At 54.1% G+C, this 17651-nt stretch overlaps 3 protein-coding genes across 5 annotated transcripts in view; 2 read left to right on the forward strand and 1 right to left on the reverse strand.

The window, feature by feature from the left end:
* Positions 1-4117, reverse strand: part of SUPT16H (SPT16 homolog, facilitates chromatin remodeling subunit) — a 22295-nt gene extending 18178 nt beyond the window's left edge. Inside the window, exon 1 of the mRNA XM_032097694.1 lies at positions 4108-4117. Within this exon, the coding sequence (XP_031953585.1) occupies positions 4108-4117 (10 nt within the window). The remainder of the gene's footprint in view (positions 1-4107) is intronic.
* Positions 4118-5487: 1370 nt separating this feature from the next.
* Positions 5488-7856, forward strand: LOC116438727 (sal-like protein 3). Of its 2 annotated transcripts, XM_032097726.1 has the most exons (4): positions 5488-6020; positions 6081-6426; positions 6765-7445; positions 7579-7856. In XM_032097726.1, exons 1-4 carry the CDS (start codon positions 5521-5523, stop codon positions 7642-7644), a joined length of 1593 nt encoding a protein of 530 aa, XP_031953617.1. In that variant the 5' UTR covers positions 5488-5520; the 3' UTR covers positions 7645-7856. The 2 variants fall into 2 exon arrangements, with proteins under 2 accessions (XP_031953617.1, XP_031953616.1); XM_032097725.1 differs by having other exon boundaries at positions 5488-6426.
* A 578-nt stretch (positions 7857-8434) lies between these two features.
* METTL3 (methyltransferase like 3) lies at positions 8435-17320 on the forward strand. 2 transcript variants are annotated; one of them, XM_032097711.1, is made up of 11 exons: positions 8435-8640; positions 9081-9352; positions 9823-10179; positions 11972-12147; positions 12981-13206; positions 13833-14020; positions 14498-14536; positions 14628-14736; positions 15121-15186; positions 16930-17042; positions 17130-17320. In XM_032097711.1, the coding sequence occupies exons 1-11, from the start codon at positions 8538-8540 to the stop codon at positions 17239-17241; spliced, it is 1761 nt and encodes a 586-aa protein (XP_031953602.1). In that variant the 5' UTR covers positions 8435-8537; the 3' UTR covers positions 17242-17320. The 2 variants fall into 2 exon arrangements, with proteins under 2 accessions (XP_031953602.1, XP_031953603.1); XM_032097712.1 differs by lacking the exon at positions 15121-15186.
* Positions 17321-17651: the final 331 nt, after the last annotated feature.

Below are 17651 nucleotides of genomic sequence, written 5' to 3' on the forward strand. Positions count from 1 at the left end.
TTATTGCTGTTTATTGATGTTATTGAATAATATTAATTATTATTATTGATGATTTTCATTTTATTTACAGGATTTTATTAATTGTCTTGATCTCGCTTCTTATTTCCTTTATTTTTCAGTGATTTCTGTCGGTATTTATTAATTTCCCTCGATATTTATTAATTTACATTGACACTTCTTTAATTACTTTATACATTTCCCAATAATTTTTATTCTGATTAATTTCATTATTTTACCTCAATTGATCAAATTAATTGTGCTCCAGGATTATCGATTCTCATTCTTATTATTTTTCACTAATTTCAGATTACATTTATTAATTTCATCATTTATAACTTAAAAATAATTTTATTAGGTTTAATTAATAGCTGTTATTTTTCTTTTTATCAACTTCATTGCTTCGAAAATCACTTTTTCTCCTATTATTAATTGTATTTTCTCTTATTAATTTAATTTTCTATTTTTAATTGCATTTTATCCTTGATTTAACCCTGATCATGATTTTAGGGTAAATTAATTAATTATTTGCCAATTGTGTAACTTTATCAATACCATTTTTGTAAGTTCCTATTATTATTAGTTTCCGTTTGAGTTTTTATTTAATTAACAATTAATTACTTTTATAATTAATAAACTTTTGTTTAGTTGAGGTTAATTAATAAGTTTAATTTTTTTATATTTCTGCTTTTATTTTGGTTTAGAATCTTTGTATTTTATCCTTTCAATGTTTTACCAGATTCTTTTAATGTTTATTAACATCTATTAAAGTTAATTACATTTATTAGGCTTTATTAACTGTTACTAATAAATCCCCTGGTTTCAATAACAAAATAAATAATTTCATTTTGTTCTTGGTTTATTATTTTGATTTTTTGCCTTTGGAATTGTTGGGAGTTTTTTGTGATAAAGTGTAACAGAATTAAATGGAATTAAATGGAATCAAATAATTCGAATAAAATAGATGGGAAAAATCAGAAAAAATTAAAATGATATAAAATAAAATGGAAAATGAGGTAAAATATTTGGACTTTATTTTCCTTTGGTTTATTTTATTTTATTTATTTTTGTTTCATCTATAATAGGAATAAAAAATGATTAAAAATATTTAATTATATTAAAAAGAAAAGGAAACTAAAGTGATAAAATAATAAAATTATTTCATATAAATGACGCATAATTCACTTATATAAATGACATTACATTTATTTAGATTATGTGTCTTACAAATTAACACAGTAAAAGGAAACGGAATAGAAGAAAATAAATGGAATTAAGAGGAAAAGTTGAATAAATAAAATAAAAAATTAAATAAATAAAAAAATTAAACTAAAATGCAATAAAATAAAATAAATGGAAGAAAATAAAGGAAATTTTAAGAAGTGAAGAAATCAAATAAAAGCGAAATGAAATAAAAATAATGGGAAATAAAGGGAATAAATAAGAGAATAAGTGGAATTAATAATTGGAATAGAAGAAAAGGAAATGGATCAACAAAGGGAATAAAAGAGAATAAAAGAAAATAAAAGAAGTGGAATGATTAAAATGCAATAAAAGTAATTAAAATAAAATAAAATAAAATAAAACAAAATAAACAGAAAATAGAGAAAATAGAGAGAGGAAATCCGTGCAAATCGAAGATGAAATGGGTGAAATAAAAGAAATAAAAATAAATTAATGCAGAAAAATTTATTAAATCAAGGAAATAAATTAAAATAAATTAAAATAAATGGAATAAAGTAAAATGATTTTAAGGAACATGTGATACTCCATGAAATAAACTCCCAAAATTCTATAAAACCAAAGAAATACAAAATAACTGAAAAAAAAATTGAAATAAAATAAATGAAATTAAATTTATATTAATTGAAATTAAATTAATTACATGAAATAAATCCCAATTAAGCTCAATAAAACATCAATAAACTTCAATTAAACGAACTAAAAGCGGTGAAATAAAAGCCCGAACGCCGAAAAATCAACTCAATGAGGATAAAATATCAAATAAATTAATTGCAATTAAAAAATAATAAAAATAATAAAAATAATAAAAATAATAAAAATAATAAAAATAATAACAATAACCCCCCCCAACAGCCCAAAACTCCGCATTTTTGCGCTTCCCCCCCCCCTCAGCAACGGGCGCTGATTGGTCGAGAGGAGTGGGCGGGAACCAATCAGCGGCGTGCGCGGGAAGCGCGCGCTCCCGGCGCCTGATCTGCCCGGCAACGCGCTCTGATTGGCCCAGGGGCGCAGCGGGGAGCCAATCAGCGGAGTTGGCGGGAAGCGCAGCCTGAGGGGGGGCCAAATCTGCCCTGCGACGGCTTCTGATTGGCCCAGAGGCGCCGCGGGGAACCAATCAGCGGCCGGGACCCCCCTAAATCCCACCCCAGGCTTCCTCTTCAGGACCCCCCAAAGCCCCCTCAGAGACCCCAAAACCCCCAAATGCCCCCAAAATCCCCCCAAACCGCCTCCAACACCCCCAAAACCCCTCACAGACCCCAAAATCCTCCTCCAGGACCCCCCAAAACCCCTCAGAGACCCCAAATTCCCCTCAGAACCCCCCTCCAGGACCCCCCAAAACTCCCAAATGCCCCCAAAACTCCCAAATGCCCCCAAAATCCCCCCAAACCCCCTCCAGGACCCCCCAAAATCCCCTCAGAGACCTCCAAAACCCTCTCATCCTCCCAAAACCCCCTCCAGGACCCCCTAAACCTCTCAGAGACCCCAAATCCCCCCCAAAATCCCCTCAGAGACCCCAAATCCCCCCAAAATCCCCTCAGAGACCCCCAAATCTCCCCAAAATCCCCTCAGAGACCCCTCAAACCCCCCTAAATCCTCCCCAAAGCCTCTAAAGGACCCCCAAAGCCCCCCAGAGACCCCAAAACCCCCAAATGCCCCCAAAATCCCCCCAAACCGCCTCCAACACCCCCAAACCCCCTCACAGACCCCAAAATCCCCCTCCAGGACCCCCCAAAACCCCTCAGAGACCCCAAATTCCCCTCAGAACCCCCTCCAGGACCCCCCAAAACTCCCAAATGCCCCCAAAACTCCCAAATGCCCCCAAAATCCCCCCAAACCCCCTCCAGGACCCCCCAAACCCCTCAGAGACCCCAAAATCCCCCTCCAGGACCCCCCAAACCCCTCAGAGACCCCAAATCCCCCCCAAAATCCCCTCAGAGACCCCTCCAACCCCCCTAAATCCTCCCCAAAGCCTCTAAAGGACCCCCAAAGCCCCCCCAGAGACCCCAAAACCCCCAAATGCCCCCAAAATCCCCCCAAACCGCCTCCAACACCCCCAAAACCCCTCACAGACCCCAAAATCCCCCTCCAGGACCCCCCAAACCCCTCACAGACCCCAAATCTCCCCCAAATCCCCTCAGAGACCCCTCAACCCCCCCTAAATCCTCCCCAAAGCCTCTAAAGGACCCCCAAAATCCCCTCAGGGAACCCCAAAACCCCCCAAATCCCCTCAACCCCCCCAAATCCTCCCCCAGCATCCTCAACTCCCCTAAATCCCCCCCAAACTCTCCCTAAATCCCCCCCAAAACCCCTCAGAGCCACCAAATCCCCCCCAAAACCCTCAGGGACCCCCCCAAACCCGCTCGACCCCCCTCAAATCCCCCCAAACCCCCTTTGGGATCCCCCAACCCCCCCGAGAGACCCCAAAATGCCCCCAAATCCCCTAAAACTCCCCTGAACACCCAAATCCCCCCAAACTCCCCCCCAGAAAACCCCAAATCCACCCAAAATCCCCCCAAAATCTCCCCAAATCCCTCCAAATCCCCCCAAAACCCTCCCGGGACCCCCCAAATCCTCCCCAAAATCCCCCTCAAGCCCCCCCCAACCCCATCGAGGACCCCCAAACCTCCCCCCAAAGCCCCCAAATTCCTCAAAACCTCCCCAAAACCCTCCTGGGACCCCTCCAAAATCCCCCAAATTCCCCCCAAGCCCCCCTCAACCCCCCCCAATCCCATTCAGGACCCCCAAATCCCCCCCAAAATACCCCAAATCCCCCCAAACCCCCCCAAAATCCGCCCCTCCCCTCGCGGTGACGTCACCCTCTGTCGCGACAGGCGCCCCCTCCCCCCCGTGACGTCATTTCCCGACCCTCGGCCATGGCCGAGCCCGGAGGTGCGGAAAGGACCCGAAATCGCCGGGATTCACCCCAAAAATCCCGGGATGGGAGGGGGAGAGGGGGACTGGGGGGGGAAACCCGGGAATTTTGGGGGGCGGGAAACCGGGATTTTGGGGGGGGAAACGGGGATTTTGGGGGAGTTTGGGTGGGAAAAGGGGGTTTGGGGGGAAAAAACCGGGATTTTGGGGGGGATCTGATTGGAAAAAAGGGGTTTGGGGGGTAAAAAAGGCGGATTGGGGGGGGAAAAGGGGATTTTTGGGGGGGAAGAAAAGGGGATTTGGGGGCAAAAGTGGGATTTTTGGAGGGGTTGCAGGGAAAAAAGGGGGTTTGGGGGGAAAAAAGGGGATTTTGGGGGAGGAAAAAGGAGAATTTTTTCGGGGAAAAAGGGGAATTTGGAGGGGTTTGGGGGGGAAAATGGATTATTTTTAGGGGGGGAGGGGAAAGGGAGGTTTGAGGAGGATTTTGGGGGGAGAAAAAGGAGGATTTGGGTTGAAAAGGGGATTTTTTGTGGCAAAAAGGGGTTTGGGGGGGAAAGGGGGATTTGGGGACAAAAAGGGGATTTTTGGGGATAAAAAGGGGGATTTGGGGTGTTTGAGGGGGGTTGGGAGGGAAAAGGGTTTTTTTGGGGAAAAGGGAAGTTTGGAAGGGGATTTAGGGGGGGAAATGGGGATTTTGGGGGGAAAACAGGGATTTTTGGGGAAAAAGGTTTTTTTTGGGGGGGAAAGAAGGATTTGAGGGTGTTTGAGGGGATTTGGTTGAAAAAAAGGAGATTTTGGGGGAATAACGGGGAATTTAGGGGGATAATGGTAATTTGGGGGGGATACTTGGCAGATTTGGGGGAATATGCTTTTTTTGGGGGGAATAATGTCATTTTTGGGGGATAAACGTGGCTTTAGGGGCGGGTTATGATTTTTGGATGGGAATTTTGGTGGTGCTCTGGAGAATAATGGGAATTTTGGGTGAAATGCGGTAATTTTGGCGCAAACGACGACAGGTTTGGGCTAGTAACGACAAACTTGGGGTGAGAAATGCCGATTTTGGGGAGGGCAAACCCGATTCTGCGGGGAACAACAGCAAATTTGGGGTGAAAAGCGGTGATTTTGAGGCGAACAACGACAACTCGTGGCAAAAGCTTTGATTTTGGGGACAAATAACAGCGAGTTTTGGGCGAATAACAACACTTTTGGGGCAGCAGTGGTAGTTTTGGGGTGAATTATGGTAACTTTGGGTGGAAAAGAATGGTAATTGTGTACAAACTGCGATTTCGGGCTGAAAAGCGTCGATTTTGAGGTTTCGCCACCCTAACCTCCCTCTCTCTCCCCCCTCCCCCAGCCCCCGCCGCCCCCTCCCCGCCCTCCCCGCTGGCCCCCTCCCCTCCCCCGCCCATGGCGCCGCCGGCGCCGCCGGAGCTGCGGCTGATCCTGGAGGAGCTGCGGCAGCTGCACCAGCGCCAGCTGCTCCAGATGCAGCTGACCCAGGACATCTGCCGCCAGCTGCTGCTCCTGGGGGCGCTGGAGCCGCCGCGGCCGCCCCAGAAACCCCCCCCGGGCCCCCACTTCCTGCTCTTCCCGCCTTTCCCCAAGCCGCAGCGCTCCGGCATCGCCGTGGCCTTGGCGTCCACGCTGGGCTCCATGACGTCGTTGGCGTCCACGTTGGGGTCGTCGTTGGGGTCGACGTCGTCGTTGGGCTCGGCGGCGTCATTGGGGTCGACGGCGGGGTCAGCGTTGGGTTCTTCGTCATCGTTGGGTTCAACGTTGGGTTCAAGGTCAACGTTGGGGTCAACGTTGGGTTCGTCGCCATCGTTGGGTTCAACGTTGGGTTCAAGGTCAACGTTGGGGTCAACGTTGGGTTCGTCGCCATCGTTGGGTTCAACGTTGGGTTCAAGGTCAACGTTGGGGTCAACGTTGGGTTCGTCGCCATCGTTGGGTTCAACGTTGGGTTCAAGGTCAACGCTGGGGTCAACGTTGGGTTCGTCGCCATCGTTGGCCCCGGCGTTGCCGCCGTTGGGTTCCCCGTCGCCGCTGGCCCCGCGGCCGGCCCCACCGCGCCCCCCGAGCGCCGCGGGGCCCCGGCACGGCTGCGGGTTCTGCGGGAAGCCGTTCGGCAGCGCCAGCGCGCGGCAGATCCACCTGCGCTCGCACACGGGCGAGCGGCCGTTCCGCTGCGACCTCTGCGGCGGCCGCTTCACCACCCGCGGCAACCTCAAGGTGCACCTGCGGCGGCACCGCGAGAGGGGCCCGGCGCCGCGCCGGGGGGACGGAGACGGCGGCGGGGGAGCGCCGAGGGCGGAGGTGAGGGGGCGAGGGGTCAGTGGGTCAGCTTTGGGGGTCAGCGGGGGTCGGTGGGTTAAGGGAGGGGGTTGATGGTCAAGGGCGGGGTTGGGGTTGAGGGGTTGATGGCTCAGTGGGGGGTCAGTGGGGGGTCAGTGGGGGGTCAGTGTTGGGGGCAGTGGGTCGAGGTTAAGGTCGGTGGTCAGTGGGGATGGACAGGTCAAGGTCGGGTCAAGAGGTCACCGGGGGGTCGGCGGATGAGGTTGGGCTCAGTGGGTCAGAGTTGGGCTCGGGTGGTCACTTTGGGTGGCCACAGGGTCAAGGCTGGGGTCACCTGCATCTCTCTGGTCACCCCACAGGTCCCCCCCGAAGTGACCGACCCCCACCAGCCTCCGGCCACGCCCCCCCTGCCCAGCCCGGGGGGTCAAGAGGTCAAACCAAGCCCCGCCCCCTTCCCCAAGCTCCTCCTCCTGCGCCCGCCCGGCCCCGCCCACGACGAGAACGCCCCGCCCCCTCCTGGCCCCGCCCCCAACCCCCGCGGCCCCGCCCCCTCCGAGACCTCCAAGCTGCAGGAATTGGTGGAAAAATTGGAATTTCCGGAATTCCCGCCCTCCTGCCCCTCCCCCTCCTGCCAAGGGAGCTTCCGGAACATTCCCGGGGTGGTTTCGGGCGGGAATCCCGCGATTTCGGGCGGGAGTCCCTCGGTTTTGGGCGGGAACTCTCCGAATTTGGGCGGGAATCCCTCGGTTTTGGGCGGGAATTCTCCGGGTTCGGGCGGGAATTGCCCAATCCTGGGCGGGAACCCCCCGATTTTGGGCAGGAATTCTCCGGGTTCGGGGCGTCCCCACCTGTGCCAGGTGTGTGGGCGTGGCCGGGCCCACGCCGGGGGGCACCGGGACCCCCAAAATCCGGGCGGGGCCCCAAAATTGGGGGGGCTGGGGGAGGTGCAGGAGGAAGAGGAGGATGAGGAAGAAGAAATGGAGGGGACAGACCCCCCCGAAATGCTGGGAGACCCCGAGGACCCGGATGGAGGAGGGGAGGTGAGCGGGGGGGGGGGGGGGGGGATTCCAAAATTCCAGAGGGACCCCAAAATTAGGGGGAAGCCAAAAACGAGGCGTTTTTTGGGGCCCCCCAAGGCATTGACACCCCCCCCCCCTTTTTTCCCCCCTTTAGGTGCCCCCAAACCGGACCCCGACCCCCGCTGGCGACAAGGGGGACCCCGAAACTTCGGGGGAGTAGTTTAGGAATCGGGGAGACCCCAAAATTCCCCTCGGGACCCCCAAAATTTCCCTGCGACCCCCAAAACTCCTCCCCCCTCATGTACAGGCCGATTAAAGCTGTTTGCTGACACCCCCCCCCCATGCCCCTGCTGTCTCCCGTGTGTGATTTGGGGGGCGGGGGAAAGGAGATGGATTTGGGGGAGCCGCGGGAAAAAGCGAGACCCCAAAAATCGGAGGAATCGCCCCAAAAGCGGGGCCAGAAAATGGCGCCGCCCTTAACAAAGAAGGCGGCGCCCTCAGAGGGGCGGGGCCAGCGCGCAAAATGGCGGCGGTTGCCGTGGAAACGGAACGCGGGAAGTGCCCGGTGTGAAAATGGCGGCGGTTGCCATGGCAACTGCGTGGGGTCTTTGCCCATGCGCAAAATGGCGGCCGTTGCCACGGTGCCCTCAGAGGGGCGGGGCCAGTGCTGAAAATGGCGCGCGTTGCCATGGTAACGGGACGCGGGGAACTGCCCTGTTTAAAGATGGCGGCGGTGGCCGCTGTGCCGTCACTGAGGCGCGGCCTCCGCTCGCAACGCCGCCGGTTTCTCTTGCGATAAAACGCCGGGAAAGGCCCGGTTTCGAAGTGCCTCCTAATCTGTTCCCATGGAAACGGCACGCCGGGAATTTCCCGGTTTTAAAAAGCCTCCGGTTGTCATAGGAATCATAGGGGAGGGTGCTGCCCGCTCTCAAAATGGCGGCGGCCGCCGTGGAAACCGATGAGCTGCCCACACTCAAGATGGCGGCGGCGGCTTCACGGCACCCCCGGGAACTTCCGCTTCCGGTAGCGTGAGGCGGCGCGGGCCCGCGCGGGAGCGGGAGGGTCGCGGCCGGTCCCTGTCGCGACAGGGTCGCGATCGGAGCCGGCGGGGCCATGTCGGACACGTGGAGCTCGATCCAGGCGCACAAGAAGCAGCTGGACTCGCTCCGCGAGCGGCTGCAGCGTCGCAGGAAGCAGGACCCACTCGGAGGGACCGGTGAGAGCGCGGGGAGGGGGGGCGGGGTTAATGAGGGGTTAAGGGTTAATTAGGGGGGTTCATGAGGGGGCGGGGGTGGCAGGAGTTGATAAGGGTTGGGGATTTATTGGGGTCTGCGGGTAACTGGGGGGGTTAATGAGGGGAGGGGGGTGAGGGGTTGATTAAAGGCTGGGGGCTAATTGGGGGGGTTGAGGTTAATTAGGGGCTAGGGATTAATTAGGGGCTAAGGATTAGTGAGGGGTCAGGGGTTAATGAGGGGTCACTCCGGTTAGAGACTAGGAATTAACGAGGGGATGGGGTTTAACGAGAGTTTGGAGACTAATTAGGGGCTTGCACGTAATTAGAAGCGGTGCGTTAATTAACAGTGGGGGGGTTAATTACGAGCTGGGGGGGGCTAATTAATAACTCGGGGTTAATTAAGCTGCTCTCTCCCCTCACAGACCCCCGCCATGACCTCTCCCTGGCCACGCCCCCCCGCACCTGCAGCCCCGCCCCCGCGGGCCCCGCCCCGCCCGGCCCCGCCTCCGGGGGCGTGTCCTCGCTCGGCCCCGCCCCCACGGGCGCCCCCTCCCCACCCGGGGGTCCCGAGGGGCTCCCGGGGGAGCCGTCGGAGCCGGACCCGGCGCTGGAGCGGCGGCTGCTGCTGCACCTGTCCGACCTGGCCCTGCCGCTGCCCACCGACGCCGGCGCCATCCGCGCCGCCATCGCCGGGGTAGGGGACGGCCGGGGACGCGCCTGGGGCTGGGGGATGCTCTCACCTGGGGCTGGGGGATGAGCTCACCTGGGGCTGGGGGATGAGCTCACCTGGGGCTGGGGACGCGCCCAGGCCGCACCTGTGCACACCTGGGAGTGGGGAGACGGGTGGCCCCCGCTCCAAATCCCCCCCCCCCCGGACCCCACTCCCAGTTCCTCCCAGTCCTTCCAGGTGTGCCCAGGTGCCCACCCCGGTGTCCCCACCTTCCCGGATCTCAAAATCCACCCGCACGCCCCGAAATTCCCTCAGAAATCCCACAAAACCCAGCAAAACCGATCCCAAAAGCGCTCAAATTCAGCTGCAGGGGAGAGGACATGGGGTGGGGGGGTTCCCCAAAGTCAGGAAAGGCGATCCCGGATTTCCCGAATCGCACAAAACCCCAAAAACCCAAGAGGAGCCCCCCAAAAACGAGCGCCGCACCCCCGCAGGGCGACGCGCAGGTGACGCTGCGCGCCGTGGAGAGCCTCCTGCACAAGTTCGCGGCGCAGGAGCTGATCGAGGTGCGCCGGGGGCTGCTGCACGACGGCCCCACGCTGGTCACCTTCGCTGACCACTCCAAGCTCTCGGCCATGACTGGCGTGGTGGCGGCCGAGAAGAGGCGGGCGGAGCAGGACGGCGGCGCGGGGGGAGGGGCGGCGGGCGGCGGGGGAGGGGGAGGGGCGGGGGGGGCGGCGGGGGAGGGGAAGGAGGCCAAGAAGTCGCGGCGGGCGGCGGCGTCGGACGTGGACCTGGAGATCGAGAGCCTGCTGAGTCAGCAGTCCACCAAGGAGCAGCAGAGCAAGAAGGTGGGCGGGGCTGGAGAGGGGTGGGCGGGGCTAAGGTGGGTGGGGTCGGAGGGGGCGGGGCTGAAGTTTGGGTGGGGTTCTAAAGGTGGCGGGTGGGGCCTGCAGGTGGTGGGTGGGGCCTAAAAGCAGTGGGCGGGGTCTAAAGTGGGGGTGGGTGGAGCTTCATGAGGGTGGGTGGGGTTACAAGGTGGTGGGTGGAGCTTAAAGATGCGGCTGGGGCATTGAGATGGAATCTAAAGGTGGTGGGTGGAGCCTAAAGGTGGTGGGTGGAGTCTAAAGGTGGTGGGTGGGGTCTAAAGGCGGTGGGTGGAGCCTAAAGGTGGTGGGTGGAGCCTCAAGGCGGTGGGTGGAGCCTCAAGGTGGTGGGTGGAGCCTAAAGGTGGTGGGTGGAGCCTAAAGGCGGTGGGTGGAGCCTAAAGGTGGTGGGTGGAGCCTAAAGGTGGTGGGTGGAGCCTAAAGGCGGTGGGTGGAGTCTAAAGGTGGTGGGTGGGGCCTAAAGGTGGTGGGTGGGGCCTAAAGGTGGTGGGTGGAGTCTAAAGGTGGTGGGTGGAGCCTAAAGGTGGTGGGTGGAGCCTAAAGGTGGTGGGTGGGTCCTAAAGGCGGTGGGTGGAGCCTAAAGGCGGTGGGTGGAGCCTAAAGGTGGTGGGTGGAGCCTCAAGGCGGTGGGTGGAGCCTCAAGGTGGTGGGTGGAGCCTAAAGGCGGTGGGTGGAGCCTAAAGGTGGTGGGTGGAGTCTAAAGGTGGTGGGTGGAGCCTAAAGGCGGTGGGTGGAGCCTAAAGGCGGTGGGTGGAGCCTCAAGGTGGTGGGTGGAGCCTAAAGGCGGTGGGTGGAGCCTAAAGGTGGTGGGCGGAGTCTAAAGGTGGTGGGCGGAGCCTAAAGGCGGTGGGTGGAGTCTAAAGGTGGTGGGTGGAGTCTAAAGGTGGTGGGTGGGGCCTAAAGGCGGTGGGTGGAGTCTAAAGGTGGTGGGTGGGGCCTAAAGGTGGTGGGTGGGGCCTAAAGGCGGTGGGTGGAGTCTAAAGGTGGTGGGTGGAGTCTAAAGACAGTAGGTGGGGCCACAAGGAGGTGGGCGGAGCTTAAAGATGGTGGGAGGGGTCTAAAGATGATGGGTGGAGCCTCACACTGGTGGGCAGAGCCTCAAGGGGATTGGTGGAGCCTCACAATGGTGGGCGGAGCTTCAAAGAGATTGGTGGAGCCTCAAGATGGTGGGCGGAGCCTCGAGGGGATTGGTGGAGCCTCAGGGAGGTGGGCGGAGCCTCGAGGGGATTGGTGGAGCCTCAGGGAGGTGGGCGGAGCCTCAAGGGGATTGGCGGAGCCTCACACTGGTGGGCAGAGCCTCAAGGGGATTGGTGGAGCCTCACAATGGTGGGCGGAGCTTCAAAGAGATTGGTGGAGCCTCAAGATGGTGGGCGGAGCCTCGAGGGGATTGGTGGAGCCTCAGGGAGGTGGGCGGAGCCTCGAGGGGATTGGTGGAGCCTCAGGGAGGTGGGCGGAGCCTCAAGGGGATTGGCGGAGCCTCACACTGGTGGGCAGAGCCTCAAGGGGATTGGTGGAGCCTCACAATGGTGGGCGGAGCTTCAAAGAGATTGGTGGAGCCTCAAGATGGTGGGCGGAGCCTCGAGGGGATTGGTGGAGCCTTGGGGAGGTGGGTGGAGCCTCGAGGGGATTGGTGGAGCCTTGGGGAGGTGGGTGGAGCCTCGAGGGGATTGGTGGAGCCTCAGGGAGGTGGGCGGAGCCTCACGATGGTGGGCGGAGCCTCAGGGCGGCTCCGAGCGTTCCGTCGCCGCTCCCTCAGGTGAGCCAGGAGATCCTGGAGCTGCTGAACACCACGACGGCCAAGGAGCAGTCCATCGTGGAGAAGTTCCGCTCGCGGGGCCGCGCGCAGGTGCAGGAGTTCTGCGACCACGGCACCAAGGAGGAGTGCGTCAAGGCCTCCGGCGCCGAGCGGCCCTGCCGCAAGCTCCACTTCCGGTCAGTCGGCGCCGTTCCGCTCGGGATTGCGTGGGATTTATCCGGGATTTTGTGGAGCCTTGTCCGGGATGTCGGGGGGTTCGTTTCGGGGTTACGCGTTCTGCTCTTCCATCCGTGGTTTTTAGTCACGGTCTTGCCCACGGTTCTGTAGATTTTATTCGTAATTTAATGATTTTAAGTGCCGACGACGTGATTTTCATCCATCGTTTCGCGGTTTTCGCCCCTGGATTTACAGTCTCTACCCAGGATTTCGCAGATTTTTTTTTCCCGATTTTGTGATTTTTTATTCTTAGCTTTTGAGATTTCACCCTGAATCTTTGAGAAACGTGGAATTCCCCCAAAATCCCCGTACCGAATCGTCGAAAAATATGGAATTTCTCCGAATTTCTTCCCAAATCCTTGAGAAACGTGGCATCCCCCCCAAATCCCACCCCGAGTCTTCGAAAAACATGGAGTTTCTCCAAATTTCACCCCTGATCTTTGAGAAATGTGGAATTCCCCCCAAATCCCCGCCCCGAATCTTTGAAAAATACGGAATTTCTCCAAATTTCACCCCGCATCTTTGAGAAATGTGGAATTCCCCCCAAACCCCCACCCTGAATCCTTGAAAAACATGGAATTTCTCAGAATTTCTCCCCAAATATTTGAGAAACATGGAATTCCCCCCAAATCCCGCCCCGAATCTTCGAAAAACACGGAATTTCTCCGAATTTCACCCCGAATCTTTGAGAAGCGTGGAATTCCCCCCAAACCCCCGCCCCGAATCTTGGAAAAAACACGGAATTTCCCCCCAAAATCCCGTTTTTTTTTTCCTCCCCCCTTTCCCCCGCCAGGCGCATCATCAACAAGCACACGGACGAGTCGCTGGGCGACTGCTCCTTCCTCAACACCTGCTTCCACATGGACACCTGCAAGTACGTCCACTACGAGATCGACGCCTGCGCGGTCACTCCCCCGCGCAGCCCCACCCGGGCGCGGCCGCGCGACCGCTCCCCGCCCCCGGACCTGCCCCGGGGGCCGCCGCCGGACGCCGGCGCCGACCGCCTCTTCCCGCCGCAGGTAACGTCCCTTTTCGGAGGAATTTTGGTGAAAAAACGGGAGGTTTTTTGGTGGCGTTTCGTTATTTTCCCTCGCGTTTGAGGAGATTTGTTCGTTTCTCGCCATTTTTGGGGGCAGTTCCTTTATTTCCTCATTTTTCCTGAGGTGGTTTCGTGCTTTACCCCGTTTTTTTTTTTTCCAGACAACTCTGCTTTTTTGAAGCAATTTGTTTATTTACTGTTTCCTGAGGCAATTCCCCCGTTTCCCACCTTTTTTGAGGCGATTGTGCCACTTTGTGAGGAACTTCTCCCGTTTCCCACCATTTCTAGAGGCAATTCCCTCGTTCCCCCCCACTTTCTGAGGTGATCCCCTCGTTTCTCACCATTTTTGAGGTATTTCCCACCAGTTTTGAGGCGATTCTGCTGATTTCTGAGGTTACTTCAGCACTTTTTGATGCAATCCTCTCGTTTCCCGCCATTTCCTGAGGCTGTTCAGTTTCCCGCCATTTCCTGAGGCGATTCAGTTTCCCGCCATTTCCTGAGGCGGTTCCGCCATTTTCTGAGGCGATTTTACCATTTTCTGAGGTGATTTTACCATTTTTGACCGGATCGCCCCCGTTTCTCCCCGTTTTTCCCCCCGTTTCCCAGTGGATCTGCTGCGACATCCGCTACCTGGACGTGTCCATCCTGGGCAAGTTCGCCGTGGTCATGGCGGACCCGCCCTGGGACATCCACATGGAGCTGCCCTACGGGACCCTGACGGACGACGAAATGCGGCGCCTCAACATCCCCGTGCTGCAGGACGAGGGCTTCCTCTTCCTCTGGGTCACCGGCAGGTGAGGGGGGAGCCCAGATCCATCGGGACTCACCCCAAATCCTTGGGGATTCACCCCAAACCCATCGGGATTCACCCCAAACCCATCGTGACCCCCAAAACCCATTGTGATCCTCCCCAAGTCCATTAGGATTCACCCCGAATCAATCGGGAACTCCCTCAAATCCTTGGGGATTCACCCCAAACCCATCGGGATTCACCCCAAACCCATCGTGACCCCCAAAACCCATTGTGATCCTCCCCAAGTCCATTAGGATTCACCCCGAATCAATCGGGAACTCCCTCAAATCCTTGGGGATTCACCCCAAACCCATCGTGACCCCCAAAACCCATTGTGATCCTCCCCAAATCCATTAGGATTCACCCCGAATCCGTCGGGAACTCCCTCAAATCCATCGGGGCCCGTCCCAAATCCCAATTTCCACCCCCCAAAATCCCGATTTTCCCCCCTAATTTCCCCACTTTACCCCCATTCCAGGGCCATGGAGCTGGGCCGCGAATGCCTCAACCTCTGGGGGTGAGTTTTGGGGTAACTCCCGACCCCTAAAACCCCCACGAAACCCCCTCAAATCCCCCCCGAGACCCCCCCAAATCCCCGCCCCATCCAGGTACGAGCGCGTGGACGAGATAATTTGGGTGAAAACCAACCAATTACAGCGAATTATCCGGACGGGGCGCACGGGGCACTGGCTGAACCACGGCAAGGAGCACTGCCTGGTACGGGGCCACCCCAAACCCGGGGCGTCCCCAAAAACCCTCCCGGGACCCCGGGGACGGGGAACGGGGGGAGTTTGGGGGGTGGGGAGGAGGATAAATGGGATTTTTGGGGTGGCAGGAGAGAAAAAAAGGGGATTTTGGGGGTCTTGCGGTGTATGTGGGGTCTGAGGGCTCCAGTAAAGGGGGGTTTTAGGGTGCTGGGGTGGGTTTAGGGGATTTTGGGGGTCTTGTGGCGGGTTTCGGCAATTTTGGGGGTTCTTGTGTGGGTTTTGAGGGTGCTGGAGTGGGTTTTGGGTGTGTTGGGGAAGTTTAGGGGATTTTGGGGTGGATTTTGAGATTCCAGGACCTTCCCCCCCCCCCTCCCCAAATGTGCCCCTCCCACAGGTGGGGGTGAAGGGGAACCCCCAAGGCTTCAACCGGGGCCTGGATTGTGACGTCATCGTGGCTGAGGTGAGACCCCCCCCAAATCCCGGGGATTTCAACCCAAAATCCCCGCAGGGAAAAACCAACCCCAAAATCCAGGGGAATTCAATCCAAAATCTGGGGATTTGATCCCAAAATCCAGGGGGGGGGTTAAACCGTAAATCTGCAGGGCACGAAGAAGAGTGAAATGAAGGGATTGTGGGGAAAAAATGGGGGGAAATGAGGGGATGGTGAAAAAACGGAGCAAAAAGAAGGAATTTTGTTTAGGACATTGAGTAAGTGAAAGGGTTTTCTACAAAAATCAGGGTGAAATGTGAGCGTGGCCTCAAAAAATGGGGAAAATGAGGGAGTTACCTCAGAAAAGGGTGGGAAATGAGAAAATCAGCACAGAAAATTGGGAAAAATGAGAGAATCACCTCAGAAAAGGGTGGGAAATGAGAGAATCAGTGCAGAAAATGGGGAAAATGAGGGAATCACCTCAGAAAATGTCAGGAAAAGAGGAAGTTACCTCAGAAAATGGGGAAAAATGAGGGAATTACCTCAGAAAAGGGTGGAAAATGAGAGAATCAGTGCAGAAAATGGGGAAAAATGAGGGAATTACCTCAGAAAAGGGCGGGAAATGAGAGAATTGCCTCAGAAAATGAGAAAAAATGAGGGAATTACCTCAGAAAAGGGTGGGAAATGAGAGAATCAGTGCAGAAAATGGGGAAAAATGAGGGAATTACCTCAGAAAAGGGCGGGAAATGAGAGAATTGCCTCAGAAAATGAGAAAAAATGAGGGAATTACCTCAGAAAAGGGCAGGAAATGAGGAAGTTACCTCAGAAAATGGGGAAAAATGAGGGAATGACCTCAGAAAAGGGCAGGAAATGAGAAAATTGCCTCAGAAAATGAGAAAAAATGAGGGAATTACCTCAGAAAAGGGCAGGAAAAGAGGAAGTTACCTCAGAAAATGGGGAAAAATGAGCGAATTACCTCAGAAAAGGGCGGGAAATGAGAGAATTGCCTCAGAAAATGAGAAAAAATGAGGGAATTACCTCAGAAAATGTCAGGAAAAGAGGAAGTTACCTCAGAAAATGGGGAAAAATGAGGGAATTACCTCAGAAAAGGGCGGGAAATGAGAGAATTGCCCCAGAAAATGAGAAAAAATGAGGGAATTACCTCAGAAAATGTCAGGAAAAGAGGAAGTTACCTCAGAAAATGGGGAAAAATGAGGGAATTACCTCAGAAAAGGGCAGGAAAAGAGGAAGTTACCTCAGAAAATGGGGAAAAATGAGGGAATTACCTCAGAAAATGTCAGGAAAAGAGGAAGTTACCTCAGAAAATGGGGAAAAATGAGGGAATTACCTCAGAAAAGGGCGGGAAATGAGAGAATTGCCTCAGAAAATGGGGAAAAATGAATTACCTCAGAAAAGGGCAGGAAAAGAGAGAATCAGCGCAGAAATTGGGGAAAATGAGGGAACTACCTCAGAAAATGGGAAAAAATGAGGGAATTACCTCAGAAAAGGGCAGGAAATGAGAGAATCAGCGCAGAAATTGGGGAAAAATGAGGGAATTAACTCAGAAAATAGGAAAAAATGGAAAAATGACCTCCAAAAATGGCAGGAAACGAGAAAACCGTTTCAGGAAACGGTGGGAAACGAAAGCATCGCCTCACAAACCACGGAAAAACGGGCAAATCTCTTCCCGAAACAGCGAAAAGCGACGGAAGCGCCGCAGGAAAAGGCGCAAACCGCCGGATTTCCCCCCAGAATCGCCGCTTTCGCCCCCAGGTTCGCTCCACCAGCCACAAACCTGACGAGATCTACGGGATGATCGAGCGGCTCTCGCCGGGCACGCGGAAAATCGAACTTTTCGGCCGCCCCCACAACGTCCAGCCCAACTGGTACCAAAATCCCGCTTTTTCCGGGGCTCTTTTTCCACGCGGGGTTGGCGGTTTTTGGAGGTTTGACGCGGATTTTGGGGGTTTTAGGATCACTCTGGGGAACCAGCTGGACGGGATTCACCTCCTGGACCCCGACGTGGTGGCGCAGTTCAAGCAGCACTACCCCGACGGCATCATCTCCAAGCCCAAAAATATGTAATTTTGGGGGGTTTTTTGGGGTTTTTTTTAGGATTTTTTTGGGGGTGAAAATAAAGAATTCAGTGGTGGCGCTGGAGGAAGAACTTGGAGTGTTTTGTGGGGGGGAAGAAGGTGGGAAATGGGTTCAAGGCTGAAAAAAAGGAGGAAAAAATAGCGTGGATTTAGGGTTTATCTGATTTTTGGGGTTTAAGAGGATATTTGAGGTTCTAAAGGGGATTTTTAGGGTATGAAGTTAGATTTTGGGGGTTAAAAAGCAGGTTTTGGTGCTCAAATGGGATTTTTGCAGGGATTTTTGGGGTAAAGGAATTATTTTTACCATTTCAAGGAGGTTTTTGGGGTACAAAGATGGATTTTTGGGGATCAAAGGGGATTTTGAGGGGTTTAAAGGAGGTTTTGGGGGACGTTTTTGGG

This window comes from Corvus moneduloides, unplaced genomic scaffold, assembly GCF_009650955.1.
Source record: "Corvus moneduloides isolate bCorMon1 unplaced genomic scaffold, bCorMon1.pri scaffold_106_arrow_ctg1, whole genome shotgun sequence".
Classification (NCBI taxonomy): domain Eukaryota; kingdom Metazoa; phylum Chordata; class Aves; order Passeriformes; family Corvidae; genus Corvus; species Corvus moneduloides.